This window comes from Anguilla rostrata, chromosome 12 (genome assembly GCF_018555375.3).
Source record: "Anguilla rostrata isolate EN2019 chromosome 12, ASM1855537v3, whole genome shotgun sequence".
Lineage (NCBI taxonomy): Eukaryota > Metazoa > Chordata > Actinopteri > Anguilliformes > Anguillidae > Anguilla > Anguilla rostrata.
The window spans coordinates 28583197-28603333 of NC_057944.1; the positions used below are offsets into that span (position 1 = coordinate 28583197).

The 20137-nt window shown below is 50.5% G+C and overlaps 1 protein-coding gene across 3 annotated transcripts; it reads right to left on the reverse strand.

The window, feature by feature from the left end:
• Positions 1-368: 368 nt before the first annotated feature.
• zc3h4 (zinc finger CCCH-type containing 4) lies at positions 369-19651 on the reverse strand. Of its 3 annotated transcripts, none has more exons than XM_064301303.1 (14): positions 19328-19651; positions 11954-12182; positions 11476-11583; positions 10870-11185; positions 10199-10350; positions 10003-10099; positions 9387-9523; positions 8720-8821; positions 8486-8597; positions 7726-7835; positions 6228-6631; positions 5789-6126; positions 4840-5109; positions 369-4310 (listed from the first exon to the last, which is right to left on the reverse strand). In XM_064301303.1, exons 1-14 carry the CDS (start codon positions 19408-19410, stop codon positions 2710-2712), a joined length of 4059 nt encoding a protein of 1352 aa, XP_064157373.1. In that variant the 5' UTR covers positions 19411-19651; the 3' UTR covers positions 369-2709. The 3 variants fall into 3 exon arrangements, with proteins under 3 accessions (XP_064157373.1, XP_064157374.1, XP_064157375.1); XM_064301304.1 differs by having other exon boundaries at positions 7726-7830; positions 8481-8597; XM_064301305.1 differs by lacking the exon at positions 19328-19651 and adding an exon at positions 17575-19321.
• Between the last annotated feature and the right edge of the window lie 486 nt (positions 19652-20137).

A 20137-nucleotide genomic window follows, 5' to 3' on the forward strand; every position in this document is an offset into this window, starting at 1 on the left:
TAAACTGTCCCAAGTGGAGGAGAGGTTACAGCTCACAAGGGTTTACCTTGATGTAGACAGCCCTCTAGAGGTCACTGCAGGTACTGCAGGAGTCAGGAAATCCTCCACGAAAGCAGGGGGATGTCTTGACCCATTTTAACTTTAAGAAGATCAGGGAAGCTATATATACACAGGCTGCAAGTTCCTTCCCATAATGTAATGTAGACCTAAGAGGATCAAACAGCCAGATCTCTAGTGTGCAGGAGAAAACACCCCACACTGGCTGAAATGCTACTGTGCAAGTTTCCGACTTCAGCTTAAAGACTTTTACAACACTCCAGTACCGTCACAGCGACATTGCACTGACCAAATAGCCAAGTACCATGCTGTTAGATTTCATAATGATGCAGCTTTTCTTTTAATAAATATACACCATTTAAAATCACCTCTGTGTTCGCTTAAGTGGGATTATGTGAGCAGTTATGTTGTTCAGTTCTCAGGCTTCCCAATATATCCAACCCACAATTCAGTAACGTTGTAAAAATACATTTTTAAAACACAAAACAAAACCGTGTGACAAGAGTTTACTTACAAAAATAGTACACGCAAGTTTATATTGCACACTATACAAAAAACAAACACATCAACGATGGTTTCTGTGGACAGGGCCAGGTTTTATATTCTACTCAAAATTAGAACTGTACAAAAATATTTCTTTAAAAAGCAGAGCTTCTGCCAGGGAGGTCACCAGGATTTTCATGTGCTTTGCTTTAATGGGGCCCAAAATAACAGCCCCTCCCTACACTGGTCCAGGGACCATCTACAATACAATGCCCAAGAGCAGGGTTTGTTCCTGTGGCTGCAAACTAAAAATATGCAACTGGGCATGAGCCCATCTCCATCCCCCTTCAATGAGAATCAAAGTGATGAACAGCCTGCTTACACTGCATCAGCGTGTGCACTGCAATGCTTCCCAGCACCGGCCAGTGAGCCATCGTTTCGATCCGTCCAATCTCCCAACAGTACAGGAAAAAAAATAAACTGCTTATTAATAACATGGGTCAGGAAAGGGCACAGTTGTACTTTTTTTACCTTTAATATCAATTCAATGTACAAGAATAATATTTAAAAACATCTGCTTCACCATCTCCAGATCTGGCGAGTTAACTTTACACCTGTGAAACTGGAAAGTGTCTCAGAAATCTTTGAGGGAAAGTCTCTGGAGAGATGAGCTTGCTGGACATCGCTGACGTAGCATCCTGAATTCAGGTAGAGGGGACACACAAAGACTGGTCGAGTGGGACAGGGGCACAGTTCAGCAGTGTGTGGGGGGGGGGGGGGGGAGGGTGGCGCTGAACCATCCTGTCCGTGAGGCTTCACACTGGAGCAGAACGACGCTGGACCTTCACCCTGACCGCTCGCTCTGAAGTTCAGCCCGTTTCGGCTTTATTAATTACTTCACAAACTTCACCGACATTGAAGGCTTACAAAAAACGCCGCCTCCTTTATTTCAGACGAGGACTTCAGATTTACAAAGCTGGCCATTTTCAGCACAAGGAAAAGAAAAAAAACATAACTATGCGCTGGTACGAGTTTCCGTGTCCGGACCCAACGGAAAAGTGCAGTTCGATTTTTTTTTTTGTTGCTTTTTTTTTTGTATTAAAAAATTCTGTCAAATATTATCCGCCCCCCCCCCCCCCTTCCACCAGTATTCCATTTCACACATTTTTATCCCAATATGAGAACGCAGTTGAAGAACAAAGGGGGAAAAAAAACAAAACAAATAAAACCGATCGGGTCAAAATGTCCAATGATAGAAGTAGCCGATTTTGTTAAGTATAAAAAAATAAATAATAATCCTATTACATGTGAAAAAAGTCAGAGGCAAACAGGAGTGGATACAGTACAGTTTCTTCTTTCCGTAGAAGGGGAGGCGGTAAGCCAGGTCTGACCTCATTAACCCCCGGCCCCCCCCCAAGCCAAAAAAAGAACATACAAGCGAACAGGCAAGGCTAATGCTGGTGTGCTGCAACACAGAGCTAAAAGACTTAAAAAAGCGATGCGACCACGCACAGTCCACACCAGGGCCAACCCGTCGAGGGCAGAGGGAGACAGAGGAAAACGTGAGATGAAGCAAAAGGAAAGTGGCGAGCGCTAGCGGCTAGCGGCCGGAACTGGGGGGGGGGACGCGGGGCGCCGAGCTTTTTCTTCGGTGTCCCCCCCCCTTCTCGGCAGGACGGGACGAGCCGCGAAACGCGCGCCCGGAAGCCATAGCTCAGCAAGACAAACAGCCCTCCCGTCAGGACTGAGGGGGAGGGCCGCAGAGTGGGAGGAAACTTGACAGAGGCCATCTTAAATTAGCACTGACGTCACTGCCGCGGGGGAAACACAAGGCCTCTCAGAATCTTAACTCGCGTACACGTACACATTTCATTCTTTTTTTCCCCTTGCAAATTAGGGAGGGACTCGTGTAAAGGGAATACATTTACTTATATGTTTTTCTAGTTTGTTTTAAAATAGAAGTTTTGTTTTTCTCTCTTTTTCACATCCATAACCCCCACCCCACCCACCCTTAAGTCTGTTCTAGAAGTTTCCGACACTGCAGCGAGTGCAGGGGGAGGCGGGGCGGGGCGCGCCCGCGTGAGCTAGCGTCTGTGTCACCAGCCCGAGCCCCCCGCCCCGGCGCTCTGTCGCGTTTAAAAAGGGAGGGCAGGGAGGAGGGGGCGGAGCTCACTGGCAGAAGGGCGAGGCCGTGGGGTCGAAGCCCTTGAAGACGTCCTTGAGGGAGGCGGCGTCCTGCTCGGCGCTGTCGGGCTGGGCGGGGCTGCCGGGGCCGCTGGGCTTGCTGGCCTGCTTCACCATGCTGAACAGGGTGGACACGGGCAGGTTGTGCACGGCGGGGGCGGGCGGCTGCTCCGAGGGGCCCGCCCCGCCCGGCCCGCCCGAGGAGGAGGACGAGGAGGCGGCGGCGGCGGCGGCGGCTCCGCCCGCTCCCACCCCCCCGGAGGGCGAGGGGGCGGGTTTGGGCCGGGGCCGGTTGTAGCTGTTGTAGCGGTCCGTGGCGGGCTCGCCGCCGGCCGCGCCCTTCTCCGCCTCGGGCTGGTCCAGCGCAGACTTGCGCACGAACAGCGGCTCCTTGGCCTTGGGCTTGGCGGGCTCGGCGGCCGGCGTGCTGGCGGAGGGGGCGGGGCCCTCGGCCTTGCCCGCGCTCTGAGTCCGCGGGTCGTACAGGCTGATCCCGCTCAGCACGCTGCTCTGGCCCCCGCCCGCCCCGCCCACGCCCCGCCCGGCCCCGCCCGAGGACAGCAGCCGCGGGTCGTAGGGCGCGATGGTGGGCGTGGGGGAGGGGGGGAGCGCGGGGGCCGGGGAGGCGGAGGCCTGGGGGGCGGGGGGCTCCGAGGGCTGCTTGAGGGCAGATTTTTGGGGCTGGAGCCGCGGGTCTGCGGCGGCTTTGCGCGCCATGCGGGGGTCCATCGGCTTCTCCACAGGCACCGCCGGGGCCGCCCCCGGGAGCGCCGAGGGCGGGGCCGGCGTGGGGGCGGAGCCGGGGCCGGAGGCGTTGACCGTCTTGAGGATGCGGGACAGCAGCTCGAAGTCCGGGAGGGAGCTGGCGGGGGGGTCGGCGGGCGGGGCCGGGGCGGCCAGGGGGGGCGCGGTGTGCATGAGCTGCTGGGCGCGCGTGAGCCGGGGGTCGAGCGACGCCACGGGGGGGATGCCGGGGGGGAGGGGCAGGAAGTCCTGCTTGGGGAGGGGCAGGGGGATCAGGTCCTCGGGGTTCCACAGCACGGCCTTGGAGAAGTGGGGCTTGTGCAGGATGATGTCCTTCTTGATGTGGCTGAACTGCTGCAGCTGGGAGCGCGGGTCGCGCAGGGTCATGCCCATCAGCGGGTCCAGCGGGATGGGCACCGGCTTGTCCCGCAGCACCCGCTCCGCCTCCTCCTCCTCCCCGGGGCCCGGGGCCGGGGGCTTGTGGGGCGCGTCGGGCTTGGGGGGCAGGGCGGCGGCGGAGGCGGCGTGGCGGGCGAGGCGGGGGTCCGCGGGGGCGCTGGACGCGGAGGAGGAGGAGGAGGAGGAGGGAGAGGCGGCGGACGGGCTGCCCTCGGCGGACAGGGCGGAGTCCGCGGCCCGTGAGAGGCGGGGGTCGCGGGCGAGGCGGGGGTCCGCTGGGCGGGCTGCGGGCTGCAGGGGCGTGGCCTTCTGCAGGCGGGGGTCGCTGGGGCCGCCCTCCGGCTTGGCTGGGCCCTGCGTCTGCTGCCGGAGGGTCTTCAGGATAGACGTGACGCTGCCGCCACCATCCTCATCCTCACTGGAATACCAGTTCGCCGAGTCACCTAACGGTTAGAAATAAATAAGTGACAAAGTACACGGGCAGCACTCACTACTACATATGAGCCAGAGGAAATTCTCAGTAAGTTACACAGTAATGCATTGCATCATAGGCACAACAGCACCATCTTTTGGAGGAAATAATCACTACATCAACAATAGTGTATAAATAAGGCACTGTGACGAACATTCACAACGTTCTAGGCTTGAATGCAACAGAACAAATTTTCCATCCCCCCCATTTCAGAAAGGGACCAATCCCATAGTTTACACTGACATTTCAGTTTAGATCAAATTGCATGAAAACTAGGGATGGGCACCATTCACATTTTGCTCATACCGATGCCAAAACGATACAAAACGGTGCTGGTGCCTTAGCGGCTTTGCCAGACCCAAAATGGGAAGGCCTTTCTGTGGAGAGCAAGCTCTGCTGATTGGTTCAAATAAGCCAGTGACTGACAGGAGCACCATTCGGGGGCTCATCGCTACATTGGGAGGCGTGGCGTTCGCGGCTCGCGGCGCGAGCTCCGGTACCTTCCGTGTCGCGCTCGGCCCCGCCCTCAGCCAGCCTCCGCGCGCGCTCCTCCTCCTCCTGCTGCTTCTGCTGGATGCGCATGAACAGCACGCGCTGGGCCGGGGGCAGGAAGTCCGGCACCGTCAGCCCGGGCTGCTGATTGGACGAGCCGCCGCTGGCCGCGCCCTCGGCTCCCATCATGGCGCCCGGGCCGCCCCCGGCGGAGGCCTGCTCGCTGAAGGTCCCGCCCTCGCCCACCTCCATGCTGCTGTAGTCCTGGTACTCCTCTCCTGGAGGGAACGCAAAGCAACAATGCGTCAATCAGAGGGGTCGTGCCACAGCCGTATGTCGCGACTGGACTGCATATCGCGACGGGACTGCATATCACGACTGGACTGGTCAGAAGATCCACTTCCTTTCTAACAACGATCACAATTCAAAAGGAGCCAATCAGAGCCAGCATGTAGTGAAGGATCAGCAGCCTGAGATCTGGGTCTCCAATGCAAAATCTTAGAACCTTAGTTCTATAACTTTTGTGCTAAATAAAACAAAAAGCTTTCCAGCCAATGAGATGAGAAAGTTTGCCTCATTACAAGATTTGCCTAAGGGGTAAGACAATTTCACTAGAAAAGCAAAAAAGTAACTTAAAACAAGCAAAATGTTCTACCTAAGAGAGAAAAAGATTTGAAGTCATGCAGGGAAGCTGACTCATAATACAACCCATATACAAACTTCCCCATCTGCCAGTGACTCCATTCCCTTCTAAGACCCCTTCTGTATGGTGATCCTATCACTATCTCTCAAACAATGACTGGATGGTATCTGTGCTGGGGGCCCCAGGACCAGGGCTGTGACTCCCAGCTGGAGCATGTCTGGTTAAGGTGCCGGTGGACTGGACTGCCCTGAGCAGCAGCCTGTTTGACGCGTGTGAGATTGTGTGATCTGGTCCCTGGGAGAAGCTGCACTCACCCTGCTCCCCTTCCCCTTCCATCTCCAGGCCCTGCTGCTGGTGGTAGAAGTTGTCGAAGTAGTTGCCCCCAGGGGGTGGGGGCCCGGGGGGCATCATACCCGGATGCGGGGGCCCCTCTCCGGGTACAAAGCCTGGCATCATTGGCGGGGGCCCTTGGTTCATGCCAGGGGGGCCCATGGGAGGCATGTCGGGGGGCATCATGCCGGGGGGTGCGGGGCCCATGTGTCCTGGCGGAGGGGGGCCGGGGAACCGAGGAGGGGGCCCGCCCGGGGGACCGGGGGGTCCGGGGGGTCCGGGGGGCCCAGGAGGACCGGGCGGGGCACCAGGCACTGGCCCCCTGCAGAAGGAGAAGAAAGAATTTGAAGTCTGGAACTTTCCACACAGAGCACGGACACTAAAAGTGAATGATCTTTCCTTAAACATGATTGAGGGGCTCACCTGACGCCCAGCTTCTGAGCAAGCTGTCCCGTAGGCTGCACCACGATCTCGAACAGCGAGGGGATCTTCTTCCCCGCGTTCCCGGGACAGGGGGGCGGGGGGCCCATGGGGGGCGGGGGAGGGCCGTTGGGGTTGGGCGGGCCCAGGAAGGGGCCTCCGTCCGGGCAGGGAGGAGGGGGGCCGGGACAGGGGCCGGAGGGACCCGGCGGGGCCATAGGGCCGGGCGGGGGGCCAGGGGGCCCAAAATCCTGGGGGGCGGAAGTGTCGGCGGGGCCGGGCCGGGGCGGGGTCGGCAGGAGGCCTACGCCGGGCGGGGGTTTTGGCAGAGGGTTGATCCCCTGCTTCTTCAGCTCCTCCACCTCCTTCTCATCCTCAGCGCCCGCCTCCGCGTCTTCCGCCAACATCTGTGTGCAGAGAGAAAGGCAGGCAGCGCAGTGAGCGTGAGCAGAGCCTCACCCTGCACCGCTAACGCTAACACCAACACACCTGACCATAAGGGTGAGGAGAGCAGAGCCTCACCCTGCACCGCTAACGCTAACACCAACACACCTGACCATAAGGGTGAGGAGAGCAGAGCCTCACCCTCTACTGCTAAAGCTAACACCAACACCAACACAGCTGACCATACGGGTGAGGAGAGCAGAGCCACACCCTCTACTGCTAAAGCTAACACCAACACCAACACACCTGACCATAAGGGTGAGGAGAGCAGAGCCTCACCCTGCACCGCTAACGCTAACACCAACACACCTGACCATACGGGTGAGGAGAGGCAGGCTCACCTGCACCGCTAACGCTAAACCAACACACCTGACCATAAGGGTGAGGAGAGCAGAGCCTCACCCTCTACTGCTAAAGCTAACACCAACACCAACACAGTGACCATACGGGTGAGGAGAGCAGAGCCACACCCTCTACTGCTAAAGCTAACACCAACACCAACACACCTGACCATAAGGGTGAGGAGAGCAGAGCCTCACCCTGCACCGCTAACGCTAACACCAACACACCTGACCATAAGGGTGAGGAGAGCAGAGCCTCACCCTGCACCGCTAACACCAACACACCTGACCATAAGGGTGAGGAGAGCAGAGCCTCACCCTGCACCGCTAACGCTAACACCAACACAGCTGACCATAAGGGTGAGGAGAGCAGAGCCTCACCCTGCACCGCTAACGCTAACACCAACACACCTGACCATAAGGGTGAGGAGAGCATAGCCTCACCCTGCACCGCTAAGGCTAACACCAACACACCTGACCATACGGGTGAGGAGAGAGCAGAGCCACACCCTCTACCGCTAACACCAACACAGCTGACCATACGGGTAAAAATCACTTTGCTGATGTACCTATGGTTAGGCAGGGACCAATCCCGTCTTTGACCGAGGGCATACCGTGCCCAACTGGCATACACCATGCGTGTACTGAACAATTCCTATTTTAAAGTGCAGGTCTGAGTCATATGCACGCAGCACAGCGCTGGCCCCGCCCCTCACCTTGTCCAGCAGGTCCTGGGTGTCGTCCGTCAGCGCCTCGTGGGAGAACATGCACTCGTCTCCGTTCACGCAGCTGCCCGTCGTGTGGAACAGCTTGCAGGGAAAGTCGCGTTTTGCGCAGTCAAGGAAACACCGGACAGCAGCAGCACTGAGTCGCTCTCATGCAGAGCAGCAAGAGCTCTGCAGCTGCTCTGCAGAGAAACCCTTAGTATATACAATGTTATACACTCTAGCAAATGAGCGATTTGTTCTTAAATATTGAATCAAACATATTTTATCTATCATACGTGTTGAATTTACTATGTTGTTGAAGAGGAAACAACATTTAATTGCAGGACAAAAATTGAGTAATACACTGGCAGGCCTCATCCGCCCGAAGGCACACAGCCTCTTGGCAAGTAGCCCAGTTACGTGCCTGTTAGAAACAAACAGACCTTCAGACCTTCTCTGTTACAGAACCAATAAGCCACACGCTGTAGTGTATAAAAAGGACCGTGTTTCTCCATACTGTTTTTACAGTATCAGTGTGCGATGACTCAAGCCTGGTCATGCACAGGTCAGAGACTGTGGGGAACCTCCCTGCTTTCCCCATCCTGACTGAATCTGATCAGAACACTGGGGCTCAGACCCTCAGAACAGCAGAGCGCCGGGCTGGGGGTCACTTCCATTAGAAATCACAAGCACAGAATTTCAGCTCCTGTCCTGAACGGACAGTGGCGAAAGGGAACGGGCCTCAGCCCGGGCCGGCGGGGAAGGATATCGTGCATGTAGGGGCAGTTCTCCGCCCGCGCGCAGAAGCCCGTGATGTAGAACTTGCACAGCTCCTTCTTCTTCGGGAGCTCGATGTCGTGGCTGAAGTTGCAGTGCTCCCCCTGTGGTGGAAAAGCAAGCACAGTTTGACCAATGAGAGCGCGGCGAGGACCAGCGCGCGAGAGGACGGCCTCGCCTGCCGCGTTCTCAGAAACGCAGAAGCGGCGGGGGGGGAGGGGCTCACCCAGGTGCAGCGGCCCTCGATGTAGTACTTGCAGATGGCCTTCCCTTTCTTGTCCTGTCCGTGCTTGTCCTGGTCGTTTCGCCCCCGGCCGCCGCCCCCATCCTGCACAGAGAGGGGGAGAGAGAGACCACAGCTCAGCCCCCACATCCCACAGCCCAAATCAGTTCACCCCAAGGATGAATTCACCACCAACAAAAAACTGTGCTGCTTGTCCACAATTAAAACAGCTTCCTTCTTGCACAGTGGCCTCCATTTTGTGGCTGAATGTGGCTTGGTTTTTTGTGACCAGATTTATGTCACACCGATATAAAGATCAGGCCAAGACAACCAACAACCACACCAGCCTTGGGAAATCAAATGAGATGGCATAATAAGACTCCCATCATGCATTTCACCATGCAAAGGGGATCCGTTGCCTCCCCCCACCTGTGCGTTTTTACGCGCATGACACAACCCTGTTCCTGGAGAACCACCATCCAATAGGTTTTCATTTCAACCTTAACAAAGCACAGCTCATTAAACAGCCTCCTGGATCTCCTGGAGCAGCTAATTAGCAGAATCAGGTGTACCAGATTACATACATAGATACAGGACGGTAGCCCCCCAGTAAAAGGGCGGGGCAGCTCTGATCTAGGGGAAGAGGAAGCATTGTCGCTGGCTGGCTCACCCCCATGTCCATGTCACCATTGTTGTCCTCGTCGTGGCCTTGGTCTCCACCCCGGCCCCGGCCCCTGTTCCTCCCCCGGCCGCGACCCATGCCCCTGCCGCCCTTCCCCCTGCCACGCCCTCGACCTCCTTTGCCACCTGCAGAAACGACCAACCCAAAGTGCAGACCATTAGTAAACTAGACAGGGAGTCCACATTGAGAGTTAAGGTGTAATGAATGCAACAACAAGGCAGTATTATAGGGTGGAATTACTCATTCCCAAAATTAAAGCAACAATCCGAGGCAGATTATTTGTAGAATTTAACATTGATTGAAAAAGATTGAAAAATCCTATGAGAGCTAGTTACAAGTCTATACCTATGATGTGACTGTTCATTAAAACACACTGAATATCTTCACAATGAGCTCACCACAAGCGTAGAACAAAACCAACCTTTAGTTGAATTATCATATTATTTACATGGTTCTATATGCATTCTGTATAAAGATCATTATCTCATGCTGCAAAGATTTCTGCAGAAACTCTGCAGTTGCACATATTTGCAGTGTGTGAGCTAAACCATCAGCGGCTAAGGGTTTAGTCCGGGGCAGGAAGTGCGATAGCGGTCCCTCTCACCTCGACCGCGGTCCTTGGACTTCCTGTACTGGTTCAGCTCTTTGGAATAGTCATCATAGTCGTCATCACCCATATTGTCGTAATCATCATCCATGTACTGTGCAACACAAATTCAACAGGCGTTAAACAACTGAACAATTAGGACTGAATGCAACATTATGCAAACGTGAAATTAAGGGCATTGTCGGTGCCTCACCTCCATTTCATCTCCATACATCATCCCATCCCCGTCGTCATTTTCCCCAACCATCTTGCCCCGCCCCCGGCCTCTCCCTCCACCTCCCCTCCCCCCACGGCCCCTCATTCCTCTGCCACGCCCTCGCTGGTTCTTGAGGCGCCCTTTTCCTCCTGTAGGGGGAGACAGAGAGCAGGCATGCATCAAAACCCAATATGCTGCACCACCGCATACTTCTCACTTCATGCAAATACCACACACCATAAGATATTATTTTGAAAACAAACTTCAAACCATTTTTTGTTTTTAATACAAACAAGTCAGAATTTTACAATTTTCCAATCAAATACAAGTAATGCATTGAAAGAAAATCACAGCATTAAGCTACTGCTACACTTCAGCACTGGGCTGCTCAATCCAGTTCCTGGAGAAATACCGCCCTGCAGGTTTTCATTCCAGCCCTAACAAAGCACACCTCGTTCAACAGCTACACATCTCGTTGAGCTGCTAATTAGTAGAATCAGGTGTGCCAAATTAGGGTTGAAACAGATCTCCGGGAACAGGGTTAGGCAGCCCAGCTTCAGCACATACCCTGTATTAAAGCTTATTCGTTCCTTGTATCCATACATTGTTAGTTCATTAATAGTTCATTAATAAAAGAGTCCGATAGGAGCCCCAGGGCAGCCCCTCACCTCTGGCCCCGCGGTTCATGCCTCTGCCACCCCGGTTGTTGTTACCGCCACCACCTCCGCCTCCGCCGCCTCCGCCGCCGCCGCCACCACCACCACCTCCACCACCGCCGCCTTCTTTGGCCTTGCGGTACTGGTTTAGCTCCTTGGCGAAGTCGTCATAGTCTTCCTCGCCCATGTCCTCGTCCTCCTCCGCCTCGTAGGTTTCCTCCTCGTAATCGTCGTAGCCCCCGTAGCCCTGCTTGTCCAACTTCATGTAGCCCCCCTTCTTGGGCACGGGCCCACCGTGAGGAGGGGGAGGGGGGTAGCCCCCGTGGGACTGCGACCGAGAAAAGGACGACTCATTTCCAGACTGAAACATCGAAGTCAGGTGTCTAATCTTACCCAAAAAGGGCCGGTGTGGGCACAGGTTTTTGTTTTAGTCCAGCAATGAGACAACTGATTACCAAGGTCTTCATTGAAGACCTATGATTAGTTACTTTGTTGAATCAGGTGTCATAATGCTGGGCTACAACAAAAACACGTAGGGAGCATCAAGAAAATGTTTACAGAGTGTACAGTGTGGGACACGCGTGTACGGTGTGGGGCACATGGTGCTCCTGTACTCACAGGAGGGGGGTACTGAGGGCTGTACTCCCGATACTTCCTCTTCTCACTGGGGCTGTAATCCGAATCGTCTGAAAAGTCTGAGTGGTCATCGCTGGAGGAGGCGTGACGCTGTGGGAAGCAAACCACCCGCAAACAAACACAGAGACAAACACGCACACAAGGACACACAGATAAGCACACACACACACACACAGGTTTAGACACGAGAGCGGGTCTCTGCTGCTCAAACAAACAAAATTACCCAGACTGTATCTGTGATCTCCCATCAGGGCCTGAGCAGTCAATGCAATCCTGCCCTTACAGTGTTACACATCGTTTGGGTTGTTTGTAGAGGCCCATTTCAAAACCGCCACCTGGCTTCTTAGAGCCTAATAGAGCTGTGTGGATTCAACAGACCTCAGGCCCATCGCGGCCCTGTCCCAGTCCTGTCGCAGGCCTGACTGTGCTTGTGTATGACGAAGGGGAAGAGGAGGCTCACTTTGTGCTTGGATTTGCGCCTCTTCTTGGCCCTCCTTTTCTCCTTCTCCCGCTCTCGCTCTTTCCTCCTCTTCCGTTTGCGGCGGTGGGCCTTGTCGTCGTCCGAGCCGCTGGCGTGGCGCTCCTTACTCCGCCGGGGCTTCTCCGGGGCCTCGCCCCCTCCGCCGGCGGCCTCCGCCTCGCCACCGTCATCTTCCAGCTCGCCCTCCTCCAGCTCCTCATCCTCATGCCTGTGGACACACGCACAGACGCACAAACACAGACACAGCGTGTTATGGCACGGTGCTGTGCTAACTCTGCCTCAACAGGTGTGACGCCAGTATCCAAGATTCTCCCAGCCCGGCTAAATTAAGCCCGCCATCTGACACCACCTAAAAGACAATACAGAATTTACTTAAATTTAAAAACTGAGAGTCCGTTTAAATATCTCCCTAAGAGGTTACATTTTATTTTAGAGCAAAATACATATGCGCACACCTCACACCGGCATCTCATAGTTTTCCAATAGTAAATTTAAAACTACCATGCACATGAACCTCCCTGTGGTCAAACCATTCCCAATATTTATTTTGCCAGTGTTGGTCAACTGGAGGGAGTAACTGACAGTACTGCTTTTTGTTTATTCATCTTTTCCCATCATTAAATCAAGTGAGCACAGGGAGCCGTTGGCTGGCTGTGTTTGTTGGGGGGGTTCCTATGGTTTCAGTGAAACCCAGTGAAGTCCTGCCTTAGAGCCCAAGGCCCTTTCTAATCTTCAAAACAAACCACCGAAGCAACCGAGGCCGTTAAAAATCAACGTTAACTACACGACACCTAAAGCACAGCAACACGCCAACGCAGCGAACTGCACATATTTCTTGTTTGTTCTGAGCCCCTGTGCATACACTTAAAGGACAGGCAGTATAGACCTTCGGTGCAGTGTACACCCACTCTCTACTCTGCTCACACTGGCTCTTGTTGCCAATTACCAACAGCAGTTATCGGTTTTAATTTAAACTTTTAAAGGATGTCTGAGGTCTAGATTAACACACGTACCAGCATAAGTACCAGGCCACTGCTCCTTCTGGTGAACTAATAACACTGAAACCACTGGAGTGTTTCCTCAGCGGCAAGAGCAGTTTGTCCGTCTGGTGCTGGGTGGGGGGGGAGCGTGTGGAGGCCAGTTGTGCATTAACCCTCATAACTCTGTGTCCTGTGACTCCTTTAACCCCAGAGCCGGTACAGGAGGGCTGGATGTCACTACTGGAGCGCAGCGCTGAAACCTGTGCTGCTCTCGCGGTGTTCGCTCTCACAACCAGCCCGGCAAGCCGCAGCCGGTTCCAGCGACAGCGAGACACCCCTGAGGGAGCGGGTCCCAGCTGAGCCAGTGTCTGGAACAGGGAGAGGGCTCCTGGAACCCTGTCTGTCACACGAGGCCAGCTTTAACGCTCCCGAAAAACATTCAGAAATATATTATCACTGACATGCACGCAGGACCCGTAAGAGAGGCAACATGCGTGGCGGTTGCAGGGGGAAGGCTACAGCTTTCTGCCCTCACTTTCTGTCATGTCAGAGATATGGTACGCATGCGTTCAAACGTCGCACATAACTTAACTGGGCGTGTATGAATTTCACTGAATAGAGGTAGTGCTCAATTAGGGAGAGCATGTTCCTCATGTGCCTCTTCCCTCTTTAATATAAGTGGGTACATGGGAGGGTGGGGATGGGTTAGGCTGGGGAGTGTTAGCTAAAAATATGGCTATTTAGCAGGTTTTTGATAACAACTATAGGCCTACATAGCCTTAATAATGCAGTATTATGATAGAACATGCAAAACACAAAAACATGTATTGGGACTTTTGGGTTTCATGTAGGGCATACATATTGGGACCTTCTGTGCATACTGAAGACTTGTATTTCGGACAGGAGAGGGAAGTGGTAATGGGGTGAGTCAGGAATAAGGGACTTATGCCATAGAAGAGAAATTTTCAGTGTTATCAGCTTGTGTAACTTAGTCCCGGGGTAATGTAGAACCCCACAATGTCCAAAATGTATGATTATGATTTTTGTTTTTTGGGGGGGGGGGGGGCTTAACTGGGGAGGCCTTTTGACTGGTTGTTGATGTTGGTGTGTTACTCCGGTCATGCCCCTGTCACCACAAACACCTTGAAAAAACAGCAACACTACTCAGAATAGAAACACTCTGGAGACCTGCGAATTAAGACACACCTACTGTACCATTACACACACAGTGCTACAGGGAAGGGGTGAGCAATTCTGGGAAGCCCAAAAACTCAGGATTTTTAGTCAGGAGCTACGGACACTACACTCTGCAGCGCACCGGGCATCCGCAGTTTTTACCACAGTCAAACCAGCCGCCCTGCGCTACAGGGACAACAAAAGCCAGCTACCCACGGCTAGCTAAAGAAAGGAAATTTACACAACCATAATCATCACACATGGGTGATGTAGAGCTGCTGTTCCCACTGTATCGACTCCACCCTAAGGACAGGCTACCTATTGGCTTGCAGAGCTGTTAAGAGACCAATTAAAGTTTTATCTTGCTTCAGGCCTATGAGAGAAAACCAGCTCAGGCCTTTACAGGTCCAAGGGGGGGTGCCTGGACAGTTCAGCTGCCCCACACGTCCCGGTCGCTCTGACTAGTCCTATAACCTTCATCTGTCCACTCACAGCTCCTCAAAGAAAGCCATCCCATTTGCCAAGTTCATAGTTTCCTCCGTCAGGAAGTTCAGACAACAAGATATATTTTAACAAAGGTTACAAGGTTATTAAAGTGTGAGCCATTAGTCTATGGTCTAAGTTTAAGGGCAACCTGGTTCTTTCTTGGGGAGATTGAGAGTGAACGGCCGGAAGTACACACTGAAAGTACACACCCACACCGCATTAGAGCAGTGGATGTTCTTTCAGCGGGGAGGGAGGCGGTGGCAGGGAAGCAGCCCCCCACCAAAATTCAGGGCCCCCTAATCTGACTCCCTTGGGTCGCCAAAAAAAACATGCACTGGAGTGCACACAGCCTTAAACCTGCATGACTCAGCCTCACCATGCGTGAAGCTGTCATCAGGCCACACACGCGATGAAACATCGGCAATATACGGCACAGCGCCGTGGGCTGCCGTCCGGCTGAGGGCACACTGAGGGGCGGTAGGCATTTCTGCTGAATCGGCCGATTTCTGCTCCTGATGCCGGTCAGTGTACTCTTACATCATTTCCCCTCCACCTGACCAATCGCTGGAAATGCTGCTGTGACTGCACAAAAATGACTCAGCTATTTTATCTGATCGCAAGACCAAAACTTTAATGGGAGTTGATTGAAATCATGCAATAAAAGAGAGTGGTATTGAAATACAATATCCACTACTAATCAAAATAGTGTATGCCCATGCTCATAACATTAACTGCCGATGAACTAAAAAATCAGCAAACAAAACACAGAATGTTGTTTTTGCGCAAAAAAAAAAAAAAAAAAAACTCTAGGAAATCTTGTTGGTATCACTTACACCTGTGAATTTGAGTTTTCACATACAACTTGCCTACTTGCTGAAGAGTGGCTCTGTCAAGGTTTTCAGTGGCTATCACAGGTGATTGCAGTAAGAAAGGTCAATATAAGACTGTACAGTTCCCTATTTTTGCTTCTGAAACACAGCTGGAAGAATTCAGGTCAAACAGTGGCTAAATGCCACTCCCCTACCAAACCGGCCCAATCCTGTTCCTGCATTGCAAATGCTACCGCATATACAGAAGGAACACCTTCCTCTGGTGCACATTTAAGCCATTACCGCCTGAAAAACCTCTCAGGGGTTTTGCGGGCATGGCACAGCATGACACTATCTGGTTTCTATTCCAGCTTAAGCTATTTATTACAGACAGCTGGCTTAACCAGGCCAGACGATGACCGCCACCCTGTCAGCTGCCAAACTTAAAATGGGGGGGGGGGGGGGCAGGCATGCTGTGAGCACAAGAAGAAAACCCTCCTAATGCCTAAGCGAGACAAAATTGACACTCAGTTCCCAGGTTATAACAGGCTGGGAGCACAGGGCATATAGGCTCCTTTAAAGCAAACACGAGTGAGCGTGAAGAGAGAGAGGAAAAAAAAAGACCTTGATTTTGCATCAGGTTTTTAGCCCTCCTTCCTTCCCTCCCTCCCCACAGGCTACATGGCAGGCCATGCCCATGAAAACATCTCTGGGGATGGGGGAGGGGCAACAGATCCTGCCAAGGTTAATTGAGAGAAGCAGATTTTTTTTTATGTACAAATCCATTAATGTTCAACAACCGATCTACATGATCAGCTACTTAGTCTCTCCCAACACGGAGCTCTCATCCGGTTAAAGACACACTGTGGGTGACTTGCAGTGTGTACACCTCCCTAATTCTGTTGCCCATGTACTCCAGTTGCCCCTTAATTCAAGTCATGTTGGGGGGGGGGGCAGTGAGCGCACACTTGCTCCCTCCATGATTGGACACAGTAGGCCTTTTATCAATGAGCCCTCTCATTTCTGCGGCACCACGGGCAGCAGTTAAGACGAGCCCCGGGCGCCGGGAGCCAGAACAAAGACACCACTGATGCTGCCCCGATTCTTGGCCTCGCCTCCTCAAGGGGTGCCGTGCTGATGCCGCCGTCAGCAAACAGGCAAATGCCAAACGAGACCAAATCAAAATGTCTGCCACAGCTGACTGGAGTTGGCCCTACTACACTTCACTTCAACTAAAGCTCTGCAAGTTACGAGTTAAAAACCACCGACTGATGCCTCTGACTTTACTGAAGGACAACATTTGTTCTCTCCTAAAAGCTGGTCCACAAACACCGTTACCATACAGAGACTAACAATAACCTACACTGACAAGTACTGAAATCATAAAGGAACTATCCCTCTGTTAAATAGGCGTCAGTGCATAAAATATGAATTTGTTTTGATTGATGCTGCAGTGCTTATGTTTTCTACATCTTTCCACCAAAAACTATCAAGTAAAAACAAAGTTATGTACTATGTGTAATGTTCCCATCTTGTTACACAATAACCTCACATCATGCTATTTTGGAAAAAAAAAACAGTGACTGGAGATTACAAATGTTTCCTATTTTGCAATTTTGGACACACTTAAAAATAGCTAGGCTTAAGAACTGTGCTAAAACTGTCTCGAGGTAAAAAAGCAGCCTTTACAAAAGAAAAGGGTGGAAGCCTGACAAATTAATACTGAACAAATCAATTAGGCACTTCTTAAATTTTAAATCACATTATTTCTGAAGCCCTGTATGTGTAAATCCACAATAGGCAATATAAATGGACAAAAGCCTTACACAATTTAAAACCCTAGATAAACTAGGCCTAAGTGGTTCAGGTCAATTACAGTGATTGCCACGTCTGAAGATAATTGTTTTTTTTTAATCATTCATGCATTGGGTTGATTATTTGCTATGCTGAGATTACACAACTCGTTCAGAATTACAGGGTTGAAAATACAACTGAGTAGTTGTAGGAACTGTGTACAATAACTCAGGTAAAATACTAACATGCCTAAAACAATTTTTTTTTTCTCATGCAAAGCTAAGAAACAGATTACATACACATCTACCCTCAAAGTCCAAGAAGGGCTCTATAAATAGTGTAGGGACGTACTTACTGCGGCAGGCTATCTTCATATTTCCCACTGAAAAGCATTGGCACTGACATTTTTTATCCTTTGTTTTAAGAATAGTATAGTGGTCTTCCCACTTTATTGTCAATGGGGTTTGCAGAAGTGGGACAAATACTGTGAAATACTGGCAAATGCTGAAGGGGCAAGAGCATACTGTTGTACATTCAAAAACACTTATGGCAACCAGGGAGTTAAATTAAGGAGCGTTATGTGTTTTTTACTTTTCAAAACTTTTGGAATGCTTTTGAAACGTTGAGCACAGTACTGGATCGTGAGGAATGGGCACTGTAAAACTGCACAGTATTCTGTGACTTAACTTTTTCTAACAAAAACTTAGTGAATTTAAGATATGAAAGACCATTTTCACTTAAACTAACATAAAGGGAAGGTATGTCACAATTCGGATACTCCGATGAATGTGGAAGGGAAGCGTGCCTTAAAAGGAAATGTTTAACTGGCAACATAACCTAAACTTGTATTCATTTTAAAAACATAGGTAGTTATTTAAGACAATGCATTTAGAATACACGACAGGCGACGAACCTCCAGTACGTAAAATGTAATTAATGTGTTATTAGTTACCAAATGCATAACGTCAAGGCATGCATTCACGTTTGGTAATGCGGATGGTTTTCAAAGTAGTCTTGTGATAAGAAAACCGACAGCTATCCGCGAAAATACTAAAAAAAAAAAAACTGCATATGATACATTGTATCAAGCTTGCCGGGTAGCTATCCATAAAGACTAAGCTAATTTACCAGACAACGTGTAGCTATCATCATTTTGATTATTAATGGGTCTGGATTAGGTTTAACCTGATTTTTTGTGTGTGAGATACTTTACATTATATTACCAACTGATTCGGAATACATACTTTGATCTTAACTTAATCTTTCCGCACCTTTGATAATACAGCAAATGATAGACACGAAAGTTAGCGCTACCTAGATCTGTTTAGTAAGTGCGTAGCTAGCTAGCAAGCTAGACCTTGCTGTAAGATCAGACGTTAGCTACATCAGCTAATTAACTACTGTTAGCTACCGAGCTAGCTAACTAGGTATTTCCATTTATTTTCATAACAAGGCCAAATTGATCACTAGCAATACAGGCAGTGAAATCATTAGCGCGGTATATTAGCAAAATGTTTGCTAGCTGGCTAGCTAAATATATCAAATATCATTTTCCTAACTACAAGCTAGCACCCTGCATTTGGCCGCTTATTAGCTACCGCGACAGACAGCTAACGCTAGCTGGCTGCCAGCTAACAATCCTCCGGGTGCAGTTCTGCAAACCTGGGGTAAATAATGTTGATTAGTGATCATTTATGATAATAATCATCGAATTACGTATTTAATAACGATCTATTTACCAGATAACTTTTTCTCAAAGTATTTGTCCCTTAATTAGATCTGATTTATCTTTTCGTTGATTGAGACGGTATTTTACAGGAAATTTGACCATATGGTCGGTTTGCTCTACAAAAATAAATAAAATATCCAAAGTAAAAGTTGTAAATGAAGTAAATTCTGAACATATCCCAGGTTCATGTTTGACCTTCCAGATTGCGCTCTGCAACGTTTCAAGATGGCGTTCGTTACCTCTGTACTTGTTTCCCAGAAAAAGGCGACTTTAATCCCTTTGAAAAGAAAAAAAGAAAAAGAAAACCCGAGCTTTTTTATATCTAAAAAAGCACAGGATAAATAAATTGTATAGAAATATGATTGTAGAATTACTCGACCTTTCGTCAGTGAGAAGGCTGTTGATGTGATCGTGGTTGGTTGTTGGGGAGTTTGGATGGACAGTCATGCTTTCCACAGCCATTTCCTCAAGCTACATTTAAGTGCAAAAAAATCATAAATCGAGACTGGAATCTACTGGCTTATGCGTCACTTGACTTGGATCTACTTGATAATTGATTTTAGGAAGAGTTTCAGTTCATAGTAGTCAATTCCCAATTAACAGTTTTCGAGAGATAGGTAGAATTGTTTCCTGAGGTTCTCCGTCCTATAGTTGCGCTGTAAAATGAAACTCATCCACACAAAATGGCGGCAGCTCGTTTGCACAGAGAAGGGGAGGGCTTTAACTAAAGTGACGACATAATAGATGACGTTATGATGCACGGAAATAGCCGATGCTACTTCGGAAGCATATCGCCGCTAGACCTAAAGCTATGGATTTTTTTCCGAGTTGCCTGAATTGTTGCTGTTTTGCACTGGTTGTTTTGAAAAGACAGCGGACTTTAAATAAATAAATAAATAATAATAATATTAAGTTAAAATAGTAAAGTAAAATAGTAAAACTTATTCCTGAGCATAAATGGCAACATTTGTATTTCCTTAGTGATTCATTTCAGAGGCCATTTGTTTGCCCATCAGTTTGATTTTTAAATCGATGTTTGGTGGTAGTCATAAGAATTGTCTCATCACATCATTCTTGAAAATGGTAATCTTATGAAAAGCATGGTTTACTGCACCAGTATAAAAACCAAATGTACCAAAACATAGCCTACATAAGCCAAAAAATGAATCCAGTATCTTGCATGTTAAAT